This window comes from Silurus aristotelis (assembly GCF_946808225.1).
Source record: "Silurus aristotelis genome assembly, chromosome: 4".
In the NCBI taxonomy this organism is placed as follows: domain Eukaryota; kingdom Metazoa; phylum Chordata; class Actinopteri; order Siluriformes; family Siluridae; genus Silurus; species Silurus aristotelis.
Window position 1 is genome coordinate 10,004,680 of NC_139577.1, and position 25,916 is coordinate 10,030,595.

The 25,916-nt window shown below is 38.6% G+C and overlaps 3 protein-coding genes across 8 annotated transcripts in view; 2 read left to right on the forward strand and 1 right to left on the reverse strand.

Annotated features, from left to right (window-relative positions):
* The window catches only part of slc29a3 (solute carrier family 29 member 3), a 45,864-nt gene extending 35,055 nt beyond the window's left edge, over window positions 1-10,809 (reverse strand). Inside the window, exons 1-4 of one of the 4 annotated variants that reach the window (XR_014533282.1) lie at window positions 10,532-10,795; window positions 1,368-1,671; window positions 949-1,031; window positions 282-508 (exon numbers count right to left, since the gene is read on the reverse strand). Coding sequence is in view for 1 of the 4 variants with exons in the window: in XM_083540042.1 (XP_083396168.1) it covers window positions 282-508; window positions 949-1,031; window positions 1,368-1,604 (547 nt within the window). In the remaining 3 variants the exon portion in view is untranslated. Of the gene's footprint in view, window positions 1-281; window positions 509-948; window positions 1,032-1,367; window positions 1,672-10,531 lie in introns of all 4 variants that reach the window. The other 3 variants (XR_014533283.1, XR_014533284.1, XM_083540042.1) reach the window with 3 other exon arrangements.
* The window catches only part of LOC310725234 (craniofacial development protein 2-like), a 121,603-nt gene continuing 100,394 nt past the window's right edge, over window positions 4,708-25,916 (forward strand). Inside the window, exon 1 of the mRNA XM_083540038.1 lies at window positions 4,708-4,990. The gene's annotated coding sequence lies outside the window, so the exon portion shown is untranslated. The remainder of the gene's footprint in view (window positions 4,991-25,916) is intronic.
* Window positions 20,753-25,916, forward strand: part of kifc1 (kinesin family member C1) — a 14,876-nt gene continuing 9,712 nt past the window's right edge. Inside the window, exons 1-9 of one of the 3 annotated variants that reach the window (XM_083539998.1) lie at window positions 20,753-20,907; window positions 21,117-21,212; window positions 21,797-21,874; window positions 22,041-22,131; window positions 22,358-22,411; window positions 22,692-22,730; window positions 22,855-23,044; window positions 23,125-23,290; window positions 23,484-23,651. In XM_083539998.1, coding sequence (XP_083396124.1) covers window positions 21,201-21,212; window positions 21,797-21,874; window positions 22,041-22,131; window positions 22,358-22,411; window positions 22,692-22,730; window positions 22,855-23,044; window positions 23,125-23,290; window positions 23,484-23,651 — 798 coding nt within the window. In that variant the 5' untranslated portion in view covers window positions 20,753-20,907; window positions 21,117-21,200. The remainder of the gene's footprint in view (window positions 20,908-21,116; window positions 21,213-21,796; window positions 21,875-22,040; window positions 22,132-22,357; window positions 22,412-22,691; window positions 22,731-22,854; window positions 23,045-23,124; window positions 23,291-23,483; window positions 23,652-25,916) is intronic. The other 2 variants (XM_083540000.1, XM_083539999.1) reach the window with 2 other exon arrangements.

Below are 25,916 nucleotides of genomic sequence, written 5' to 3' on the forward strand. Positions count from 1 at the left end.
GAACTGACAGCTAACCGGTTTTGCACAATGCCTGCCCTGAATAAACTTTTGCACATCACAAAAGTACTATATCTATTCAAGCCCTAAAATTATAAAGTATTTTATTTATTTGTTTGTTTCTCCTCCCTGCATGAAATTTACTCAAGCATAAACATTTCTTTTTAGTCAGTTCTAATATTTGCTAGAAACTGCATGTTGTAAATGACTAATAAATCTATCAATTCTTTAACTGGTAAAATCTGTAACATGGATTAGAATTTGATCTGTAACTGCAGTTTTACCTGATATGAGAGCTTGTGAAATCCTCATGGGGAAATGTGCACTAATGCCAAACATGCTTCCACTGAAAAAATTGGAGGCTCCACTGACCAGTGCAACACTGGCCAGAGTACCAGCTAGAAACTTCTCTCTACAGTCAGACACATCCACCTTTACCAGCACCGTAGTGACGATGAACACAAGCAGGATCATGGCCAAAGACAAAAGAACTCGAACATCAGAGGACACCCTAGTCACACACAAACACACCGTTTTTATGCAAAAAGGGATAAAATGCAGTGTTGCATCATCCACGTTTCAAATAATTTTATTACTTTGATTTCCAAATTTGTTTAAGCTGGTCGATCTAAACAGCTAATTGCATTTAACCTCTGCAGTGTAACAGACATCTGGCAGTTTTAACATTCCTTAAATGATTGTTTTAGAATTCAATGACTGCTACAGCGAAGTAAATGCGATCCAAATGTGTTACCTTGCTGACTAAGTTTGGGCTAAAATTCTCTGTGCTAAAGTCTCAAAAATATCTTAAACACCATATCAAGCAGAAATGAAAAGCTTGTTATATTATCTATGATATATAACCTATTGTATAATTTTTAAATGCAATAGTCTTTTTCTCGATAACAGGAGGCTGACACATAGTGGACAGGGACTAAATGTATGGATTACCTGTTTACTAGGAAGTAGTTGAAGACTAGACACAACACAGAAGGAACAGTGGAAGCAATGGTAAGGTAGCTCTCAAAGAAATCCTGAAAAGAAATAGAGAGAGAGAAATCTAACAATTTCAAATTTATTAGAAAACAAATATTTAAAAAGTAGTGAGGAAATTGTGATATAAAAGTTAATAATGACAATAGACCACTCATTCATTCACCTAGTTTCTTTATGAACAATAATCACCAGTTTACAATGTTGTACAAAGTGTACAGACTTAAAAAAATAAAATAAAAAAGTATATTAAAAAAAAGTAGAAATATGTGAACAAGAATGATTTGTTCAATAAAGATCGGGTCAATAACACTGATTCATAAACAATAAAAAAAAAATAAAAAATCACAAACACACAAGTGCATGGACATACTCACGCTGAGATCAGTGTGGAGCTCTTGGTGGCTGGCCAGGCTGGACCTGTTATTTAGCTTGTAGAGCCAGTAATGCTTGGCTGTGATGAAGAAGTTCCATGGCAGCAGTGAGCCAATGCCCAGGATAAAAAATATGCCATAGACAAGGCAGTAAGAGTCATGTGGCCGGTGGCGTGCAAGCAGGGGTGACAGCCCTCCCTCATCCTCAAGGTTGACCTCAGATCTCTCGTCATCAGACATGATGGGGTGAAGTGTTAAAATTTGTAAGGAATTCAGACTGCCTTATAGGTGCTTCATACAGTCCATCCTTGATAGAGAAATCAATTGCAAAGGGTAATGAAAAGAGAGTAAATAAGGAGAACAGAATGTAAATCAAATTAGTGATATGCTCAACCTTGAACAACAGTGAAATTGTACACCACCACAGAGGCTTTCAAATGTAGCAATCAAGACATGATTTAGGTGCTGTTTAAATGAAGTATTAGATATAAATGTACAATAATAGTGCCACAACACAATTTAAAAACAGTTTAGCTTGTTTCTGATTATTTGTCAAGTTCAGTGGACATCATGAATTTCTGCCATTCTGCATTTTCTAAATCACTTTTTTTTTTATATTGTCCAATCATCACTAAATCTGCCATGCTTGCACCGTCAGACCAGATGTCACTATCAGTGGTAGCTCAGTAACAGACTTCTGATCAGAAGGTTGTTGAAAACCCAACACCACCAGACTGCCACTGCTGAGCCCATGAGCAAGTTGCTCAGATGTACAAATTGGAAAATAAATTTAAATGTAAAATGCCATGAATGTAAACTAAAAGATTACTATAGGATCTCATTCGGAGGATCCCTAAAATATCTTGCGTAATTCTCCTTTAGGTGGCACTATATTAAGCAAATCAATAAGATCTTATGAACTGCTTAAATCTTAACAAATTGTGCCTCTTGATATCCTTGGAAGTGAAGATGTTGTTGATGTAATGAATGTGTTGTATTAATTTCCCTGAAGCTGAAAGATATAAGAAGTGCAAGAAGATCTATTAACCTAATGAATATATATATATTTTTTTAAATAAAAGTAACCGAGAGACCCATGTGAACAAAATTCTGTCAAAATCCTGACATTTATGGTTCATTAAAAAGATAAAAAGAAAATAAATAAAAACACAAACCATTTGGTCTACAAATTTACCAAAAAGGAAGTGAGTAATTTGAATGAACCCCACATCACTTCATCTCATATTATTTAATAGAATTAAAAAAAATTTTACATGTAAATAAAAAAATCATTGTCTGAAGTAACATCAATTGGTTTCGTCTAAATCCTCTACAGGGGTAAGGGTTTGGGGGTTGAAATAATAATTTAAACTGCTCATAACCTTTATATTATCATTTTCTTTCTCATCATTATTTGAAAAGTGCCGAGAAATGTAGGTACTGACAGGTACAGACACTGTATAATACATTTGTAATCTACCAAACAGGAAGTAAGCAATGTTGAAATTCACAAAAAAAATGGTCACATATGTAACTTCTGCAACATTCAGCAGAAGTTATGAAACAAGACTTGAAATGAATTGCTACTTGAGAGGGTTGTAAAAACAGGAAGATTATATCAGCAACAGCTCGGTTGTCACTGGTCTTCCAGCAGTGCTTAAAGGTATTTCTAGAGCTTTTTAGTATTAGGGACCCCGGTGTTTTATCTGGGTTTTTTTTTTTTTACTGTCTGAAATGCCATAAAAGTGTTTTAGATTGGTGTCTTCTGGATGTAATCATGGCAAATGCTTATGAGAGAAAATCAGGATAAGCTAATATCTAACAACAACAGTAGATTTACTTAGAGTTCTTCACCTCTCAATGCTGGTTTCTTTCAGATTAATGTACTGTAACTGTAAATGTACATAAATAAATGTCTTTTCTAAAATAAAACTGAAATTGAAACTGAAACATTTGGCTACAAATTATCTAAAAAAAACAAAAAAAAACCCGATCTTTAATTTCTCACACACACACACACACACACACACACACACACACACACACACACACATTAATATATATATATATATATATATATATATGTGTGTGTGTGTGTGTGTATGTATGTATATATATATGTGTGTGTATGTATGTATGTATGTATGTATGTATGTATGTATGTATATGTATATACTATATATATATATATATATATATATATATATATATATATATATATATATATATATATATATATATATATATATATATATATATATATATATATATATGAATTACACAAAAAGGGGTGGATATGTGCATGACATATTACCAAACATGCAGATTAAAGTTTCCCAGTGTGATTGTCATTGAAGTGCATATGTGCTTGTATAAAAGTGACGCTGTGCTGTGCCAGTGTCCTGGGCTTTCAGTTTTTATTCTTTCTTCTTAATCTAACCTTATATATTTCAGTGGTTAAATACGATTCCAATCTTGGAGTGAAAATAAGAATAAAATTTGGAGCAGTATTGTTAGCGAGCCTTTAATCAGCTGTAGTTTAGGCTACAGGTAGTCTCGAGTACCAAAACCTGCTAACAAGTGTAATGATTAGAGAGGCTTGTGTCGTTCAATAAATGTTTAATTTAAGCAATTTTCTGTAATCACGTCTTATTACTTAACTGTTAGATTTAATGAGATGGGTGGTTAAAAAAAAAAAAAAAAAAAACGGCACAATATATAGGGAATCAGCTGACCAGATTTCTAAATATCTGCATCGGCCAGAGATAAACCCATACCGGTCAGTTAGAGTGGTGCTGAGTTACTGATTGGAAGGTCGGGGGTTCAAGCCCCAGTATCGCCAAGCTGCCACTCTTGGGACCCAAGGACCTTAACCCTCTGTGCTCTGTATCATGGCCGACACTGCACTCTGACCGCAGCTTCCGAGCAAGCTGGGAAATGCGAAGAACGAATTTCACTGTGCTGTAATGTATATGTGACACATAATGGCTATTCTTCTTCTCTAATGGAGGCTTATGCAAACTGGAAAGTTTAAGATTAGGTCCTCATTTGTCCAGTTGTGGTGTGTCTGTGCCAATAACTGCCTCAGATTCTTGTTCTAGGCTGGCAGTACAGTAGTACTGAGTAAATGTACCATTTTAAGGAAAATCTGAAAATTTGTGACGGTGCAACAAAAGCCAGGAAAAGTAAGAAGAATATATTAGAGAGGCAGAGTCTCTGAGAAATAAAATGGGCAGAAATGTACCAATTTCAGAATAATGTTCCTCAACCTAAAATAGCAGAAATAATCTACAGTATATAATATGATCAAAAGATTTCAACAATCTGTAGAAATGTCTACAAAACTATCAATACTGAATGCTTATGATCTTTAAGCGCTCAGGTGACACTGTATTCAATGGAAATGGAATGATAACGGTTAACACTGCATGGGCTCAGAAACACATCCAGGAATCATTGTGAACACAGCTTTCTGTCATCCACAAATGCAGGTTAAATCTTTGTCATGCAAAGAATAAGCCATATGTAAACATCCTATTCTATTCTATTCTATTTGCTAGTGCACTCTTAGTGCTGGTCCCAAGCCCAGATAAATGGGGAGGGTTGCGTTAGGAAGGGCATCCAACGTAAAACGTGCCAAATCAAATATGCGGATCACCAATCACAATTTCATACTGGATCGGTCAAGGCCCGGGTTACCAACGACCACCACAGGTATTGTAAGCCAACAGGGTAGCGATGGAAATTGGGCTACTGTTGGCTGAAAGAGGACAAGGACAGGAAAGGGAGTAAGACCAGGAACATTGGAGATGGGTTTAAACTGTTCTAACATGGTGTGGATGGAAAGAGAAATGGTGTAGGGGTGATTCTGAAGGAGGGGTACAGTAAGAGTGGAGTGGAGTTTCTAAAAGAATGATGAACATGAAGCTGGAAGTAGAAGGGGTGATGACAAATGTCATCACTGCCTATGCTTTATAAGTGGGTTGTGAAATGGAGAAAACTTCTGGAGTGAATTAGATGAAGTGGTAGAAGGTGTACCTAGGAATGAAAGATTGGTGATTGGGGCAGACTTTAATGGGCATGTAGGTGAAGAGAACAGAGGTAATGAGGAGGTGATGGGTAGATATGGTTTAAAGAAGAGGAATGTGGAAGAGCAGATGGTGGTAGATTTTGCTAAAAGGATGGAAATGGCAGTGGTGAACACTTGTTTTATGAAGAACAATGATCATATGGTGACGTATAAGAGTGGAGGAAAGTGCATATAGGTGGACTATGTTGTGTGTGACAAGTGATGAGAAAAGTAGGCAGGAGTACAAGAAGATGTGGCAGCAGGTAAAGACGGATGTGGCGAAAGCCAAGGAAAAGGCATATAAGGAGCTGTATGAGAAGTTGGACACTAAGGAAGGAGAAAAGGGTTTGTACCGATTGGCCAGGCAGAGGGACCGAGCTGGGAAGAATGTGCTGCAAGTTGGAGCAATAAAGGATGGAGATGGAAATGTGTTGACTAGTAAGGAGAGTGTGTTGAGAAGATGGAGGGAGTATTTTGAGCAGCTGATGAACGAGGAAAATGAGAGAGAGAGAAGGTTGGATGCTGTGGAGATGGTGAAGCAGTAAATAGGATTAGTAAGGAGGAAGTGAGTGCAGCGATTAAGAGGATTAAGATGACATACTGGTAGAAGCATGGAGATGTTTAAGAGAGATGGAATTGGAGTTTTTAACTAGATTGTTCAACAAGATTTTGGAAGGTGAAAGGATGCCTGAGTAATGGAGAAGGAGTGTGCTGGTACCGATCTTTAAGAATAAGGGAGATGTGCAGACCCGCAGTAACTACAGGGGAATTTAGTTGAACAGTCACACCATGAAGTTATGGAAAGAGTAGTAGAATCCAAACTGAGAGAAGACGTGACCATCTGTGAGCAACAGTATGGTTTCATCCTAAGGAAGAGCACTACAGATGCATTATTGCTTTGAGAATGTTGATTGAGAAGTATAGAGAAGGTCAGAAGGAGTTGCATAGTCTGTATGTGGATTTAGAGAAAGCGTACGACAGGGTGCTGAGAGAGGAGTTGTGGTATGAGGAAGTCAGGTGTGTCAGAGACGTATGTGGTAGGTTGAGAAGAGCCTGGAGAGGTGGAGGTATGCGCTGGAGAGAAGGGGAATGAAAGTAAGTAGGAGTAAGACAGAGTACATGTGCGTAAATGAGAGGGAGGGCAGTGGAGTGGTGCGGTTGCAGGGAGAAGAGGTGGAAAAGGAGTTCAGGTACCTGGGGTCAACAGTGCAAAGTAATGGAGAGTGTGTTGGCGAAGTGAAGAAAAGAGTGCAGGCAGGGTGGAGTGGTTGGAGAAGAGTGGCAGGAGTGATTTGTGATAGACGGGTATCTGCAGGAGTGAAAGGGAAAGTTTATAGGACTGTGGTGAAACCTGCTATGTTGTATGTTTTAGAGACATTGGCATTGAGTAAAAGCCAGGAGGTGGAGCTGGAGCTAGCAGAGCTGAAGATGTTGAGGTTTTTGTTGGGAGTGATGAGGATGGACAGGATTAGAAACAAGTTTATTAGACGGACAGCGCATGTAGGACGTTTTGGAGACAAGGTGAGGGAGGCGAGATTAAGATTTGGACATGTGCAGAGGAAGGACATGGGGTATAATAATAGGAGAATGATGAGGATGGAGCCACGAGGAAGTAGGAAAAGAGGAAGGCCAAGGAGGAGGTTTATGGATGTGGTGAGGGAAAACATGCAGGTAGTTGAGTTGAAAGAGGCAGATGTAGCGGTCAGGGGGGTATGGAGACAGATGATCCGCTGTGGTGACCCCTAATGGGAGAAGCCAAAAGAAGAAGAAGAAGAAGAAGAAGAAGAAGAAAAGGCACAATCAATACTGAAAAAATATGCGGGTTTTAGAGCAGCAAATGCCTCCATCCAGATATCTTTTTCAGAAACGTTCTTGCATATTTCAGCTAGACAATGCTAAACTCTACTGCATCTAATAGCATTTAATAGCATGCCTTTGTAGTAGAAGAGTCTGGTTGCTGAACTGGCCTAAATGCAGTCCACACCTTTAACCAATTGAAAAAAACTTGGTGCATCAGGAAACAACAAAGAAGACCCAGGACAGCAGCTAGAATCCTTTTTTAGACACGGATGGGACAACATTCTTCTCCCATAACTTCTGCAACTGGTCTTCCCCAGTTCCCAGATGTATATGGACTGTTGTTAAAAGTCCCTAACCCTCCTTTTTTGAGACAGTACATTTCATCAGTTTAAACATTTGATATGTTTTCTATGTTCTATTGTGAATAAAACATGAGCAAGAAAACGCAGGCTCTTCTGAAATGGCAGCAGGAAAAAGGGTGCGTCCCAAGTCATGGAAGCATTTTATATTGAATGCAAGGCAATGGGAGCATTTTATATTAAAAAATGCTGCAAGATTGTAAAAAATGCAAATTATGCGAAGCGGAGCTTGTATGGCATGGATGTACCACAGGATGCACAAGCACATGAAAAGAAAACACACTGATGACACATCACATCACATCATTTGAAACTGGTATAGTTTAATGAATTGCTATTGTGTAAACTGTTTGTAACTTCGGGACAGTTGCACTAATCTGTTCTGTTGTGACTCGCGAGCATCAGGTCGGGCAATCAGCTCGCGAGCGACATAGTAATGGATTCAATTAAAACGTCACGAACAAACACTAAATCTGAAAGCATCAAGTAACAGCAGCATTAAACTTTTACATTTTAGTCACTGTTGTGGTTTTCAGAGAGAGATTATGCATTTATACAAAAATGCATATTTTTTCCTTTTGTTTTAATCAAGCCTGTTAGCTTGCTGTCTTTCTCAGTTCCATTCTCTTTTTATAGCATTTGTCTACTACAACAGTAACTTGTACTTAAACATGATTTACTGCAGCTTTACTACATTTAAATGGTTGTTTTCAATGTGTGTATATTTAATTTATGCATATATAATTTAATTATTATAAAAAAAATATTTATTATATATTCCATATGCTTCAAAACTGAACAAAATGTTTGTGTATTTTTTAAAACAAAAATTGTCAAAAATAATGTATAATTTTATATTGATTTTTTTTTTTAGCACGGTTGCTATTTGATACAACACAGATATTGATTAACACATATTGCTTCACCTTTCATACTCAAATGCTTTTTTTTTTTTTTTTAACAGAAACGAAGAATGTGGTTCCCTCGGCACTGTTAAAAAAGAGAGTTGTGACACTGCCACAGATTTCCATGATAACTGGGGAATGCGGAAAGCTTGTCAAGGGTCAACCGATAATTATTGACGGTAAGTTATTGACGTTCATTAACATAATTAGCTCATCTTTAGTGATTACATTTGTTTTTAAAGTTTGCAAGACCACCTACCAGATTAATACACCTAATTTGAAAGAATTGTAACTATCTCAAATAATAACAGGGTAGCTTGTATTTAGCATGGCTGTTCCTTGGTTGATTCAGTCATTGCACACATTGTTGTTATACAGTGCATCAGTTATGGTGGAGAGGATCAGGAGCCTAAATGCATTATAAACATGAGGGAAATTGGATTTAGTGCTGAACTGTTAAACTGTATTTGTTTTAGCTCAGTGTACATAATAACCTGCCAACTATATATATGCTAATAAGCATAAGGAAATACCAGGAATGTTGTAAGACATGGGGTTAAAAAAGCATACCCAACTAACAATTATCTGAATGACTGTCTGACAAACATGTCCAATTAGTTTGAAGTTAAAGGACGTTTACGCATAATTGCTTTAAGATAGGTGGTTTTTTTTTTTTTTTTTTTTTTTTACTAATTTTGTGTTGAAGAGATAGTCCTAATGCAGTAAAAGAAATAGAAAAATGCCTACTGAGATTGCATAATATTATGGTAAGTCTAAGTCTAGTGAGAGAAAACGTTACTGAAAACAACCACAGCATGAGGAATATGAATATCTTTTCTCTCTTACACTCTCTTACGCACTGAAGTCATATTGTTAAGAGTGATAAATTTAAACTGCACAAGAGCCTCATGCTTTCTGGTGAAATTGTCATAAAATATTAACAGAAACAAATAGCAGAGAGTTGTAATTTCTCTTACTTTTCCTATATAAAGTCAAATGAGTTTCTATAAATAATGCCCACACTTTGCAATTGTTATGCATGCTCATGTGTATTTTCATAGGAAAAAATTACGATGCGAGTAATTACTACCAAAAAAGAAGGAGAAAAGCTTGTCAGTGTATTAACTAGGGGTGACCCTAAATAGTCGAGGATTCAAGCTTCGATTTCACAGTCGACTCTTCACAGGTGTTATAAAACAAGCTTGCACAGGCGATTTAGCCGATTCAATTTGATGTGTCGACGTTTTGTCACTTGACAAAACAAGTTTTGGTCGCTTTGTTACAAAGCTGTGTCTGTGTGTGGTGTGTGAGAAAGAACACGAACACGAACACACACACACACACACACACACACACACACACACACACACACACACACACACACACACACACACGATCTTGACTTGACAGTTCTGATTCGACTATGTAAATTCTTAGTCGGGGACACCCTTAATATTAACAGCCATGAGTAATGTCTGATTATTTATAAAATAATTTATAAAATATTGAGATTTTGATGTGAAGGTTTGGGTGGATAGCGAGCTCCTTGACATTTTAAACCCACGTATATTCGGGATATAGAGGAAGATAATTTACAGAATGTGGAAATGTATACAGTAGACCACCGATAATTCGCGGCTCGGAAAATTCGCGGGTTCTCATTTGGAACATTAACAGGAGGCTGCGGATAATTTTAATGTTCAGGAACGTTAGGAATAACATTTTAAGCTATGTTTTCACTAACAAAAACACATTATTGTATTAAAGTGACATAATGTCTAGATTAATTCACTAAGGTACCATAGGGGCTGCCGGGGTGCGTCGAACATTCACGGACCCCCGAGGGGGACCACTGTACATGTTTAAATATACAGGTACAGTATAGGTAAAATTGCCACTACAAATGGCCCTATAGGTAGACTTGTTAGAAGATTTCACAGATACAGGTGAAACCTGAAAAGAATATTATATTAAGTCAGAGCCGAAATTAGGAAATATAATAGAAATTTAAATGAGTAAACAAGGTACTGCGACCGCAGGAATTAGTCATTTTACGCTGAATAGAGAACAAACTTGGTACTCACACATGGCGTCACTTGGACTTTGCTGCAGAATCATCTTTTCAAGTGATTCAGAAATGTTTAAAATGATTAAGTGTTGGCAGACACAATATTTACCGCAGACATTAAACTAAACAATCAGTAGAAAACTGTCACAACTGCCCTCTGTCTCCTGGGCGTTAAAGAACTGCTGTGTTTACTTCTCGCCTCAGTATTCTCATTCTTCTCTGTTAGCGGCAGGTACAGCGGCTTTGTGTGAATTACTGCCACCTATTGAACTGGAGCGTGAACGACATCGGCAATAAATTAGTTCTTTATACCATCATGGTATGGATGGAAAGTGAAGAGCTGTGCTCAAAATGGGGGGGGGGGAAAGAGAGATCCAGTACCCCCCCCCCCCCCCCATAAGGCATTAGTGACCCCAATGATAAGTAAAAAAATTGTTTTAGGGGGGTCCCCAAGAATATTTTAACAAAAAAATATATATATATATATATGTAATATATATATTACACATCTGATTAAATTCAAGCAGTTAGTAAACGGTACATTTCGTGAATTATTTATTTACAATCATTCATGTGACATAAGCATGTTTATTTAAATAGTTGTCATGTCTCTTTAAAATGCAAACACCCCCACGTCTAAAAACCGCCATAGGCGTGATATCATTTACTGCTTGTTTGGGACTGTTACATGAAGCCAGCTATGAAATGGAGAGTAATAAACCGCCACTTGGGAAGAGAAAACCTTTTAGTGGGGTAATTTTCACTTTCTGTCTTTCTACTATATTTATTTACTGCATGTCAGGGGCTTTGTATTCAACATAAATCACAAATTTTTCATTATTAATAGGCCCAGTTATGCGGGGGTGCTCAGACAAAAGCAACCCTCATTTGAAGCTAGTAGCCTATATTTGCGGAAAGAAGTTTGCAAAAATCCAGTACTTATTTGTGTTTGCACTCAAAAGATGGCCATTGGCTGTCAACTGCAACCAAGACAGGAAGGCAAGCACAGACAAAACCAGACAGACCACTATGCTCTGATACTTGACATTCTTTTGATGTTTTAACTAAAAAAAAAAAAAGTCCTTAAACAGGCCCTTAAACACTTTCACAATGTTTTGGTTACATTGTAAATAGCTGAATCTGACAGAAAGACATAACCCACCTCCCCCCACCCCCAACAACTGGGGACTTGACTCAATTCGAGCACTGGTGGAGAATGAGTGTTTGGTGATTGGAGCAGACTTTAATAGGCATGTAGGTGAGGGGAACAGAGGTATTGAGGAGGTGATGGGTAGGTATGGTCTTAAGGAGAAGAATGTGGAAGGGCAGATGGTGGTAGATTTTGCTAAAAGGATGGAAATGGCAGTGGTAAATACTAATTTTAAGAAGAAGAAGGAGCATAGGGTGACGTATAAGAGTGGAGGAAGGTGCACACAGGTGGACTATGTTCTATGTAGGAGATGCAACCTGAAGGAGATTGGAGACTGTAAGGTGTTGGCAGGGAACAGGTAATTGGTGTGAAAGAGTACTCCTTGTACTCCTGCCTACTTTTCTCATCACTCCATTGATCACAATTCTGTTTTGCCAACCTCTTTCTCTTTTTTGCTTTCCTGCACTTCCTCTTTCCACCACCATGTCTTTTTGTCTTCCTGACTACGTATTTCCAGATGTCACACCAAGTACCTTTCTAGCTGTCTCCCTTATCACTTCTGCAGTAGTTGCCCAATCATTCAGCACCTCTTCAGCACCAGCAAGCCCCTGTCTGACCTCTTCCTTGAATCTCACACTATAGTCTTTCTCCTTCAGTTTCCACCATCTTATTCTTTTGTCAGTCCTCACTCTCCTCTTCTTCTTCGTCACCTACAAAGCCATCCTGCAGACCACCATCTGATGCTGTCTAGCTACACTGTCCCCTGCCAACACCTTACAGTCTCCAATCTCCTTCAGCTTGCATCTCCAACAAAGAATATAGTCCACCTGTGTGCACCTGCCTCCACTATTATACATCACCCTATGATCCTCCTTCTTCTTAAAATAAGTGTTCACCACTGCCATTTCCATCCTTTTAGCAAAATCTACCATCTGCCCTTCCACATTCCTCTCCCTAAGACCATTCCCTTCACCTACATGGTCATTGAAGTCTGCCCCAATCTAACTCACTCCAGAATTTTCCCTCTCCTCCATCTCACAACCCACTTGTGGAGCATAGGCACTGATGACATTTATCATCACCCCTTGAACTTTCCGCATCACATTCATCACCCTATTAGAAACTCTCTTCACCTCCACTACACTCTTAATCTACTCTTCCTTCAGTATCACCCCGCCACCATTTCTCTTTTAATCCACACCATGATAAAACAGTTTAAACCCCCCTCCAATGTTCCTGGTCTTACTCCCCTCCCACTTGGTCTCCTGAACACACAACATATCTAACTTTCTATGCTCCATCATACCAGCTACCTCTGCCCCTTTACCAGTCATAGTACCAACATTTAAATTACCAACCCTATACTTCCACTCTTTTACACTTCTCCTTTCCCTGCTGTCTCTGTAGATGTCCCCTGCTCTCCTTCTCATCCTTCGGCCAACAGTAGCCCAATTTCCACCGGTACCCTGTTTGGTAACCCGTGCCTCGACCAATCCGGTATGAATTTCTGATTTTTGATCCGCATATTTAATTTGGCACGTTTTACGCTGGATGTCCTTCCTAACACAACCCTTCCCATTTACCTGGGCTAGGGACTGGCACTGAGTGCACTGGTTTGTGCAACCATAATGGCTGGGTTATCAGCGACACAAGCTAAGTCTTGAAATAAAATTGCCGAAAACAAAATTCACTGGAGGGCTTTTTTGGGAATGAACAACCAAATGATTAGACAGCAGAAGGGTCACAGAATGCAAGCAAAAAGAGAGCTGCATTTAAAAGAAAATACCAAGATTACCACCTAAATTACGGGTTCATCGCAACAGGTGATACACAAGCTCTAAACCCGCTATACATAATTTGCTATATAATTCACGGATATAGTCAATAAAAATTTGTTACACAGCACTCAGGACCTAAGCAACCCTAAGATCCTAAGCACACAGCTAAGACAACACAGGCTTAGGGACAACTCTGTGAATGTCCTAGAGTGGCCCAGTTAAAGCTCTGACAGATAGATAGATAGATAGATAGATAAATAGATAGATAGATAGATAGATAGATAGATAGATAGATAGATAGATAGATAGATAGATAGATAGATAGATAGATAGATAGATAGATAGATAGATAGATAGATAGATAGATTGTAAACTGCTGCTGTTTACTTAATTAAACTGCTGCTGTTTTCTGTTTAAAAACTGTTCTGATTGTTTACTTATTAAACACTTAATTATTTGTCTACCTTTTTTGCTTTCAGCAAGGTGTATTGTGTGTGCATATAAAGCATACCTAATTATTTAGTTTTTTTTTTTTTATTTATTTATTTTTTTTTACTTTTTGTTTGTTTTTGTCTAAGCTTTATCTGGTTAATTAGGGTGAAATATGGTGTAATGCTTTTGCATAAGTATAGTCCTTCTGCTGTTCTTTTATTTTAAAAGAATATGAATGGATTTAGGATTGCAAGTTAGAGCAATAAAGGATGGAGAGGGAAATGTGTTGACTAATGAGGAGAGTGTGTTGAGAAGATGGAGGGAGTATTTTGAGCAGCTGATGAATGAGGAAAATCAGAGTGAGAGAAGGTTGGAGGATGTGGAGTTGGTGAAGCAGGATGTAGATAGGATTAGTAAGGAGGAAGTGAGAGCAGCGATTAAGAGGATGAAGAATGGAAAGTCGGTTGGACCAGATGACATACCGGTAGAAGCGTGGAGATGTTTAGGAGAGATGGCAGTGGAGTTTTTAACCAGATTGTTTAACAGGATTCTGGAAGGGGAGAGGATGCCTGAGGAATGGAGAAGGAGTGTGCTGGTACCGATCTTTAAACATAAGGGAGATGTGCAGACCTGCAGTAACTACAGGGGAATTAAGTTGATCAGTCACACCATGAAGTTATGGGAAAGAGTAGTGGAAGCCAGGCTGAGAGAAGAGGTGACCATCTGTGAGCAACAGTATGGTTTCATGCCGAGGAAGAGCACCACAGATGCCTTATTTGCTTTGAGGATGTTGATGGAGAAGTATAGAGAAGGACAGAAGGAGCTGCATTGTGTATTTGTGGATTTAGAGAAAGCGTACGACAGGGTGCCGAGAGAGGAGTTGTGGTATTGTATGAGGAAGTCAGGTGTGTCAGAGAAGTATGTGAGGGTGGTGCAGGACATGTATGAGGACAGTGTGACGGCAGTGAAGTGAGCAGTAGGTACGACAGACTGGTTCAGGGTGAAGGTTGGACTGCATCAAGGATCGGCCCTGAGCCCTTTCCTGTTTGCAGTGGTGATGGACAGGTTGACGGACGAGGTCAGACAGGAGTCATCCTGGACTATGATGTTTGCAGATGATATTGTGATTTGTGGTGAGAGTAGAGAGCAGGTTGAGAAGAGCCTGGAGAGGTGGAGATATGCGCTTGAGAGAAGGGGAATGAAAGTCAGTAGGAGTAAGACAGAGTACATGTGTGTGAATGAGAGGGAGGGCAGTGGAGTGATGCGGTTGCAGGGAGAAGAGGTGGAGAAGGTGGAGGAGTTCAGGTACCTGGGGTCAACAGTGCAAAGTAATGGAGAATGTGTTAGAGAAGTAAGAAAAGAGTGCAGGCAGGGTGGAGTGGGTGGAGAAGAGTGGCAGGAGTGATTTGTGATAGTAGGGTATCTGCAAGAATGAAAGGGAAAGTTTATAGGACTGTGGTGAGACCTGCGATGTTGTATGGATTAGAGACAGTGGCATTGAGTAAAAGACAGGAGATGGAGCTGGAGGTAGCAGAGCTGAAGATGTTAAGGTTTTCGTTGGGAGTGACGAGGATGGACAAGATTACAAATGAGTTTATTAGAGGGACAGCACATGTAGGATGTTTTGGTGACAAGGTGAGGGAGGCGAGATTGAGATGGTTTGGACATGTGCAGAGAAGGGACACAAATTATATTGGTAGAAAAATGCTGAAGATGGAGCCACCAGGTAGGAGGAAAAGAGGAAGGCCAAGGAGGAGGTTCATGGATGTGGTGAGGGAAGACATGCAGGTAGTTGGTGTGAAAGAGGCAGATGTAGAGGACAGTATGGTATGGAGATGGATGATCCGCTGTGGCGACCTCTAATGGGAGCAGCCGAAAGAAGAAGAAGAAGATGAATGGATTTAGGATTATGGCTTTTGATATCGGTGTTGATTACCTTAAGCACTACTGCATATGTGAGACAATGTTAATCTATTTTTAATTATTTCATATAATTTCCTCATTAGGACACATGAAGGGGTTGCAATTAAATACAAAAGAAATGGTTACATAGTTTGTGGGACTGTGTTTTGCTTCTATTTAGTTAATTAATACAGTATTGATACAAAAGGCTTCCCTTCAGTACATCAACCTAAATATTTAGGTCGAAACTAGCTGTAAACTTATTTTTTTAGGGTATCACCAAGCCACTCTCTTCTCTCTCTTTATTATCTATTTAGCATAGATACTAGCACCACATTGTATGCCACATTGTTTGAGTTCGCATGTGAGCTTTCCTCAGCTTTGGGATTCCCCTCTGTCTTGACAACAGGGATTGTGTACCACTCACAGACTTTGTGCTACCACTATTTTACATGACATGGAAAGATATAGGAAGAAATATTTGGATTGCAGCTTTATAATTTTCCTCTTGTGACTAAATCAGTGTTTTTGAATAAGAATTAGGGATGACACTGTCACAGTTGTTGCTTACAATTTAGAAGCTCATGGCTTAGCAGGCTTTACTGACAGTTTATCAGGGCAATTTGTTGGTTGTGTACATACAATCAATCTATATTTAACCACCTATCACTGCACACTTCAAGAATGGAAATGCAATGAATGTACATTCGGTGTCACCCAGATGAGGATGGGTTTCCTTTTGAATCCGGTTCCTATCAAGGTTTCTTCCTCATGCCATCTTAGGGAGTTTTTCCTTGCCACTGGTTCAGACATTATGGATAAACAATTATAAGGAACAAACTTATAGGCAATAAAATTGTAAATCTTCATAAAAAAATTTTATACAACCTTATAATTACTTTATCTCTGTAAAGCTGCTATGAGACAATGTCCATTGTAAAAAGCACTATATAAATAAAAATACATCGAATTCATTCACAGGATGTAAGAACAAAAGCTTTCATTCTCAAAACAAAAGAGCTCAATTTTGCTCATGTTAGGACAGCTATATGTTGTATAGTGCTAAGCCTTTTCTAACTAAAGCTCTTTCTCACATTAATGTCATTACTGGCTACCCTTCAGACATTGCCCATATGTATATTTGGGGATATTTAGGGCCCGAGCACCTATGGTGCGTAGGACCCTATTGTAATTGTGTCGTTTTTTATTAGGGCCCGAGCACCAAAGGTGCGTAGGACCCTATTGTTTTCCTTCCGTTTATTTATTATTGTTATTAGTATTATTTGCATTTTTTTTTTTTTTTATAGAAAACTCACAAAACTTTGCGTACACAGCGAATAAAGTCGAAAGATTAGGTACACCATGTTCCTCGAAAGTGGATGTGGCAGAACCGGCTCAGCAGCGCCACCTATACACGTTCAACGGTGTGTGGCTCAAGCCATGTTTCACGTACATGTCTGAAAATTGGTACACACATGTAACACAGTAAGACCTACAAAAAAGTTGAAAAAAAGACGAAATCTGACACCCAACAGGAAGTCGGGTATTTTTAATTGTATAAACAAATTTTTGGCCATTTTTGCCATTCGCACATGTTGTATTTTAACGAACTCCTCCTAGAGATTTCGTCAAAGGGCGTGTCCTTGGTGGTCTGACAAGTTTTGACGATTCGCCATGAAAACGGATGTTGCTATAACTCAGACATACAATGTCCAATCGGCCCCAAACTTCACATGATTGATAACACTCCTGATCTGACCAGATCTACATTTCCATATTTAGTAATAGTCATAGCGCCACCTGCTGGCAACAGGAAGTGTCATGTTTCACTGTGCAATGAACTACTCCTAGAAATTTAATGCCATCCCATTTCCAATTTGGTCAGTCTTACCTTCAGGCCTTTGTGCTAGTGAATTGTGAAGATCTTGAGTGTTCGTTAAAGGGCCATGTTTCACGTACATGTTTGAAAATTGGTACACACATGTAACACACTAAGACATACAAAAAAGTCTCTTGGTACGAAATCCGACACCCAACAGGAAGTCGGGTATTTTTAATTGTATAAGCAAATCTCTTTCCCCTCTTTCGGAATCTCTTTCCCCTCTATCATGGACATTTACACCACACGCTGCATCCGCAAAGCACACAGCATTGTGGATGACCACACACACCCGTCACACACACTTTTCACATTCCTACCATCAGGGAAACGGTTCCGAAGCATTCAGGCCGTCACATCCAGACTGTGCAACAGTTTTTTCCCGCAAGCCATCAGGCTCCTCAACAAAGAACTCAACTGAACTCTCTTTCACACACACACACACACACACACACACACACACACACACACACACACACACACACACACACTTACACACAACTGTGTGACTGATCTGCACAAACCGGACTCAACACCCATCATACACTTCGCTCACCCAGGTTTCAATACCAATCACACTTTTAACTATCGCAAAATGTTTACATGCTGTCTGTTGCTGATTCCGGGACTTGTTATTTTGCACAATATTCTGTCCAAATCCTTTGGTCACTGTTCACTTTATTTTTGATTGCTGCTACTGCTGAATTGCACAAATTCTGTTTACATTTTTCTGTTTACACTGCACCTTATTCTGTTACGACAGGTCTTACTGGCGGAGCTATTTCCATTTTTATTTTTATATTTTGTGTATTGTGTATTGTCCTGCACTGTCCTGTGTTGTCTTGCACTGTCTTGTGTTGTCTTTTGCACTGTTTGCACCAGCTGCACACATGCACTTTTTGTGGCGAGGATCTTAGTTCTCGGCCCTGTGTTTTTCTGTTCTGTACTGTTTGTTTTATGTTGTTTTATGTAGCACCTGGGTTCAGGAGGAACGTTGTTTTATTTCACTGTGTACTGCATCAGCTATATATGGTTGAAATGACAATAAAAGCTTCTTGACTTGACTTGACTTGAAATTTTTGGCCGATTTTGCCATTCGCACATGTTGTATTTTAACGAACTCCTCCTAGAGATTTGTTCAGATGGACACCAAATTTGGCACCCATAATCTAAAGGCCTTTCCAATGTTAAATTGCGATGATCTAGCGTTTTCGTCGAAGGGCGTGTCCTTGGTGGTCTGAAAAATTTTGACGATTCGCCATGAAAACGGAATTTGCTATAACTCGGACATACAATGTCCAGTCTGCCCGAAACTTCACATGATTGATAAGACTTCTGATCTGAACTCCATTTCCATATTTAGTAATAGTCATAGCGCCACCTGCTGGCAACAGGAAGTGTGATGTTTTACTGTGCAATGAACTACTCCTATACATTTAATGCTATCCCCTTTTCTATTTGGTCAATCTTATCTTAAGGCCTTTGTGCTAGTGATTTGTGAAGATCTTGAGCGTTTGTTAAAGGGCGTGTCCATGGCGCCGTCACAAATTTCAATGTCTCGCCATGGGAATAACAGTTGAGATTTGTTCAGATCAACACCAAATTTGGTAGGCTTAATCTAAAGGCCTTTGCTATGTTACTTTGCGAAGATCTAGAGTTTTCGTCAAAGGGCGTGTCCATGGTGGTCTGACAAAATTCGAGGATTCGCCATTAAAAAGGGAAGTTGCTATAACTCGGACATACAATGTCCAATCTGCCCCAAACTTCACATGATTGATAAGACTCCTGATTTGAACACATCTACATTTCCATATTTAGTTATAGTCATAGCGCCACCTGCGGGCAACAAGAAGTGTGGCACTTTGAAATGACTGTGCCATAATTCTTCCGTCTTTACTCGCTTACATGCACCACCGGGTGGCGGTGAGCCCGGCGAGGGCCCGCACATCGCTGCTTGCAGCTTTCATTTATCTTTGATCTTAGTGTCATACATACATAACTGAAAGAGGATATTACTCTGGAACAAAGCAACAAATCAATATTGGATTTCCCATATAACTGGAGAACTTTAGGGCAAATTTTTGCCTCAAAATATGTCAAGCAGGAAAACCATAGGAGGCAACGTTCACAAAAACCAGAGCTTGTTATAATTTCTTCTAATTGGCCTCTGGATTCCTGAACATGACCCTGTATCTAAGAATAGAATAGCCTTTATTTGTCACATATACATTACAGCACAGTGAAATTCTTTCTTCACATATCCCAGCTTGCTTGGAGGATGGGTTCAGACATTGTACAGCACAGAGGTTAAAGGCCTTGCTCAGAGGTTAAAGGCCTGAGTGGCAGCTAGGCAATACCGGGGCTTGAACTCCTATCCTTCCAATCACTAACCCAGCACCTTAACCGCTGAGCTACTGATCGTTTTTGAGTATGCCATTTTTTTTATGATGGAAATGCATGTAATAAAAATTGACAATATGGACAACAGCAAGACTTCAACATATTAAATTATATAAAAATTTTAAACTATTAAAATAAAACATTAATATTTATTTACTCCTCTCCAAACCAATGTTTATATGCGTGATTAACCGTTTACGACGTTACCTGTCATTGATTTAATTGTCTAAAAACATGAAAGCTATAAAAACCCTAGCTGTTTGTAAATCTTTAATGAATTTTTTTTCTCATGTTTTTTTTTTACTTTTTTTGTTGTCATTGTTTACTATTTTTATTTGTTTATTGTTGTATTACTGTTTGTATACAGTTTATTTAAGTATTAATAAAAATAAATAAACATTCACGACGATTCGAATCCTTCTGTGCATGCGTGTTACAGCAGCTGCAACATGTCCCGCGCATGCGTGTTATAGCGTCCACAACATGTCCCGCGCATGCGTGTTATAGCGTCCACAACATGTCCCGCGCATGCGTGTTATAGCGTCCACAACATGTTCCGCGCATGCGTGTTAGAGCGTTCACAACATGTCCCGCGCATGCGTGTTACAGCATCAAGTTTGAGAAAACTGCCATTTTGTCCGCCTATCATAATCCATGTGGGCGGGACCTTACGCTCAGATTGGTTATGATTTGGCCAATGGGGACTTTTCCTTTAAAGGCGGGATCCAGATTTAAATTTAAACAATGTTGAATAGATTTCGGGTACAGTTTGGCCACTTTTACGCTGCTGTGTGTCGTGTGGTAAGGCGATTATTATTTGATATAATTTGTGTACTGTATATTTAATCATCTTGTATAAAATGATATATCGCTTGTATTTAGCGTGGAAGGTGCCAATACACGCATTGTGATTAAACCCTGACGTTTTATAAGCGCTTATTAGCATCACATAGTAGTTCTAAGAATGAGCTCATATCAACATTTCAGCCTGAATGATTTTGTCTCTCCAGACTCTTAATCTGTTAGCCACAGCTTCACTTTACATCGCTTCTGTTTTGTTCAGCGGTTTGGTGAACTCCAATCTGGCAGGATAAATGAGCAAAGAGGTATGTGGTGTGTATATATTTACCACCTATTTTATTTTGAGCACCTGTACCATTGCTTATGAATTTACATTTATAGTATTTGGTACTCTTTATTCTCCAGTGTGACCTGCAGAAATGCTTTGTAATTTCATACTAACCTTTTAGGTCAGGGAGTACCATTTATTACCATTATAAATAATAAGTGGCATAGTATGTACTTGATTAATCCAATTATTGATAAGCAAAACATACAAAACCCCCCACCCCCGGAAAATTTTTTGTGAATGTTTGTGGGGAAAAGTCCCAAGAAAACTTTATTTTGAAGGCACCCTGTCTGGTGCCAACACTCTGGGTGAAGTCTGAGATGTCAGATAAAGAAAAATCATGCAAATGCAGATTTATATGCATCACACAGATGTCACATAATTCTTTTTTTGTGTATTGTATAAATGCAAAATGTTCAAGAGGCTGGCATTTTACTGTTTACATTTTTTTTTTTTTACAGTTTAAAAACATTGCCTTAATTGCTGAGCATGTCACATAAATCAATTAGCTGTAACATTTAACTTTTAAGCAGTCAACTAATCTTTTTTTCTTTCTCGCAGAATTCGTCCCGTTTACCAGTCATGTCGAAGAGGCCTCTCTCCGGCAGTAATGATGGAGACCTTCAACAGCCTGCACTGGTGAGTGTGTGTGCGGTGTTTTTTTTTTTTTTTTTTTTTTTTTTTTATACATTTTTTTTTTAACTATGCAATTGTTTTAGCCTGTATATGTAAACAGGTCTGTTCATTAATCTTTGTAAACTTTCATTCTCATTTTTATTCATTTACTCATTTATTTTCCATCTAGAAAAGGATACGAAAAGTTGAAACAGGTCTTCAGAGGCTTAAACCTGCTAGTGTGGTCCCTCCAAAACGTACTGGGCCAGTAAAAGCAACCAGTAAGTAATGTTAAACAAACACAAATGAATAAATAAGGGTCATGGAATCATGCTTGCTTTATTTATTTAAATAACGGTACAATATGTTGTATTTTGACACTTTGCTCTGATCACTTTTTAGATGTGCCATTAATATACTTGGTAGGATAAATTAAGTATTGGATTTATTTATTTATTTATTTTTTGATGTAGGATTTAATTTGGCTCTTAATTCTATGCTTCATAGATAAAGTGCTTCCTCCAGCCAGAGCTGCAACTGTGGCAGCAGCTTCATCAAGAGGTACAGTTTTAGTCTTGCTTACTGTTGTGTGTTTTTTATTTTATTTTATTTATTTTATTAATCATATTCAAGATTATTGCACACCTACATAATGACTATATTAAAAACTTATTTTGATTGTAAATGCATGGTGCTGAGGGGGAATTGTCAACATTAGTTTATTTATTCTATATCTATGCGTTGTATCTATGCTACTTAATTTAAGTGTGTAAGTGTCTTGTCATGGCTTTAGACAAAGTTTGTAATGCACATCACAGTGACCAGTTAATTTTACTTTTAGGTGATGCAAAAAAGCCTGCATATGCACCAACTGCTAAAGGTAAGTAGAGAAACTACTGTTCTAACAGTGTATCTGAAGATGTATTGCTACCAGTCTGGCAAAACCAATAATAAGACACCTAAAGACTCTTCTCTTGTAGCCACTGAATTTTTTTGTACTTTAGGAGCATCCAAGAGACCAGGGTGGGACTTGAAGGGAAAAGTTGCTGACCTGGAGAGTAAAATTCAAAGTTACCAGAGTCGTTTGAAGACTTTTAACCAAGAAAATGAGGACCTTAAAATGTCAAATGCAGAAGTCCAGAAAAACAAGGCAAATGCCATAGAGGAAAACAAGCATTTAAAACAGCATCTTGGGTAAACTACAAACTATATTTGAATTAAAATATCAAGGCTTTGGTTGTATGATCAGCTTTTGCTTTACACATTATTTGCAGATCACTTGAAGCAAGATTAACTAGTCTGGTATCTGTGAAAGAGGAGCTGGAGAGAACTCTTACAGAAAAAGAAAGCCTTCAAAAAGATCTGAAAAAGCTAATAGATGAAAATGGAATTTTGCTTAAGTTAAAAGATGACCAAACTACAGAAATCTGCAACATAAAGGCATGCCTATGTACTCCATATAAAAAATTAGCATATACTTACTTTTATTTATTTTCTTAATGACTGTTAAGCATGATTGAAGTCTCTGCACTACTTTCTAGTACTACACTTTTGCAGTTAAGCACTGACTCTTGCATGGTAATACTTGATAATTTTTTACACCTTGTTCACCTCCTTCTTCCTAAAATTTCAGAATCAGCTTTCTATTCAGACTTCATCTCTGACCCAGTGTCAGGAACAACTGAGAATGTGTCAGGAAATGGTAACAAGCTTGCAGGAATTGGTAGACAAGCAGAAGGATAAGCTTCATTGTGGAGAAATGGAACGCAGAAAACTCCATAACACGATTCAGGAGCTGAAGGTAAGCTTAATGTGTATTATACATTTATTTCAGAATTCTCCACCATCTACATGTCTCCTCTACAAGAACTGGAATACACCAAAGCATGTTTTGGTGGTAGACCACCAATTGTCTGGTGTGCAGTAGTATTGGAATTAAGTAATGAAAATCAAACCTAATATTTGGTTGCAAAGCCATTGTTTGCAGCAACAGGGCTGGTGACCCAGTAAGATCACTAAACTATTGTATTCTGTTGTAATCCTTTTCTAAGTTCATATTGCAGATTTCAGCTAGTGGTTTGTTCCTTCAGAAACTGAAATGTGCTCATTCGAGTTAGGGTCTAGATCAATAAATATTTGTAAAGCTATAACTACCTCTACCAAACTTGTATGATTTTCATAATTGTTCTTTTTCCCCCTCTATAACCTCTACCAAAGTGATCCAAACAAGTATAATCAGTCAATAAACTCACTTTCTTAATCTTGGGGTGAAATTCATGTCGTTTATATCGACTTTTTGACATTTCATTTGGTTTCTGAGTCCTAACAAGCAGTCTTTGTACTCCCACCCCTGCTTGGTGGAGGTTCATTGACCTTGTTAGAGTTTTTTAAAAAACGCTCATGGTATTGGTCTTCAGCTGCTGTTGTCTTCTATGTTGGTACACCAAAGATTTTCTTTCTCAGGACAGTTATCTGTTTTTGATGTTGGTTTATAATCTCTAAAAAAGAGACACTGTGCTATTTGTTTAAATAATCCATGTAATTGGACCTGCCTTAGCAACAAGAAATGCCTTTCAGCCCATTGTTTCAATATTTCTGATAACTTGAAGAATCATTCATTCAGGAAAAAAAGTGCCGGGGGTCGAGTTTTGGCACATACAAAATTAGTATGTGCCAAAATGTGCCCCACCCAAACACACACGCACACCTTAATTTTTCTTTGCTTCTATATATATTTAATTAATTAAATGGGGATGGGCAAAATGTAATTAAATATTTGTAACTTGTATAAAGGAATATAATATTGTTGATGTTACATAAATAGTCTGGGTTCAGAAAAGGTTTAACCAGTGGTTCCTTTTAATACTTTTGTATGTTTCTCTGGACAAGGGCACTGGTATTTTGTTGTGTGTGTATGCATGCATATATTATTGGTGTAACGATGCACAAAATTCATGGTTCAGTTTGTGCTTGGCTTTTAAGTTACGGTTCAATTTCAGTATGCTTGTGGGGGAAAATTGCTTGTTGGTTTTATATTAACTCAGTTTATTATTAACATTTGTGAACAACATTTGAAGTTTATTTCAAATAAAATGGCAGCTAAAACATTTATTTATATATATATATATATATATATAGAACCCAGCCATTAGGGGGGCACAAGCCAGTGCACTCTTAGTGCCGGTCCCAAGCCCGGGTGAATGGGGAGGGTTGCGTTAGGAAGGGCATCCAGCGTAAAACATGTGCCAAATCAAATATGCGGATCACAAATGGGAATTTCATACCGGATCGGTCGAGGCCCGGTTTAACAACGACCGCCACAGGTATCGTTAGCCGACAGGGTACCGGTGGAAATTGGGCTACTGTTGGCCGAAGGAGGAGAAGGAGAGGAGGAAGACGTCTACAGAGACAGCAGGAAAAGGAGCAGTGTGGGAGAGTAGAGGTTCGGGTTGGTACTTTAAATGTTGGAACTATGACGGGTAAAGGGAGAGAGGTAGCTGATATGATGGAGAGGAGAAAGGTAGATATGCTGTGTGTTCAGGAGACCAAGTGGAAAGGGAGTAAGGCCAGGAACATTGGAGGTGGGTTTAAACTGTTTTATCATGGTGTGGATGGAAAGAGAAATGGTGTAGGGGTGATTCTGAAGGAAGAGTACAGTAAGAGTGTAGTGGAGGTGAAGAGAGTTTCTGATAGGGTGATGATCGTGGAGGTTGAAGGGATGATGATAAATGTCATCAGTGCCTATGCTCCACAAGTTGGCTGTGAGATGGAGGAGAAGGAAAGATTCTGGAGTGAATTTTATGAAGTGGTAGATGGTGTACCTAGGAAAGAACGATTGGTGATTGGGGCAGACTTTAATGGGCATGTAGGTGAAGGGAACAGAGGTGATGAGGAGGTGATGGGTAGGTATGGTTTTAAGGAGAGGAATGTGGAAGGGCAGATGGTGGTAGATTTTGCTAAAAGGATGGAAATGGCAGTGAGGAACACGTATTTTAAGAAGGAGGATCATAGGGTGACGTATAAGAGTGGAGGAAGGTGCACACAGGTGGACTATGTTCTATGTAGG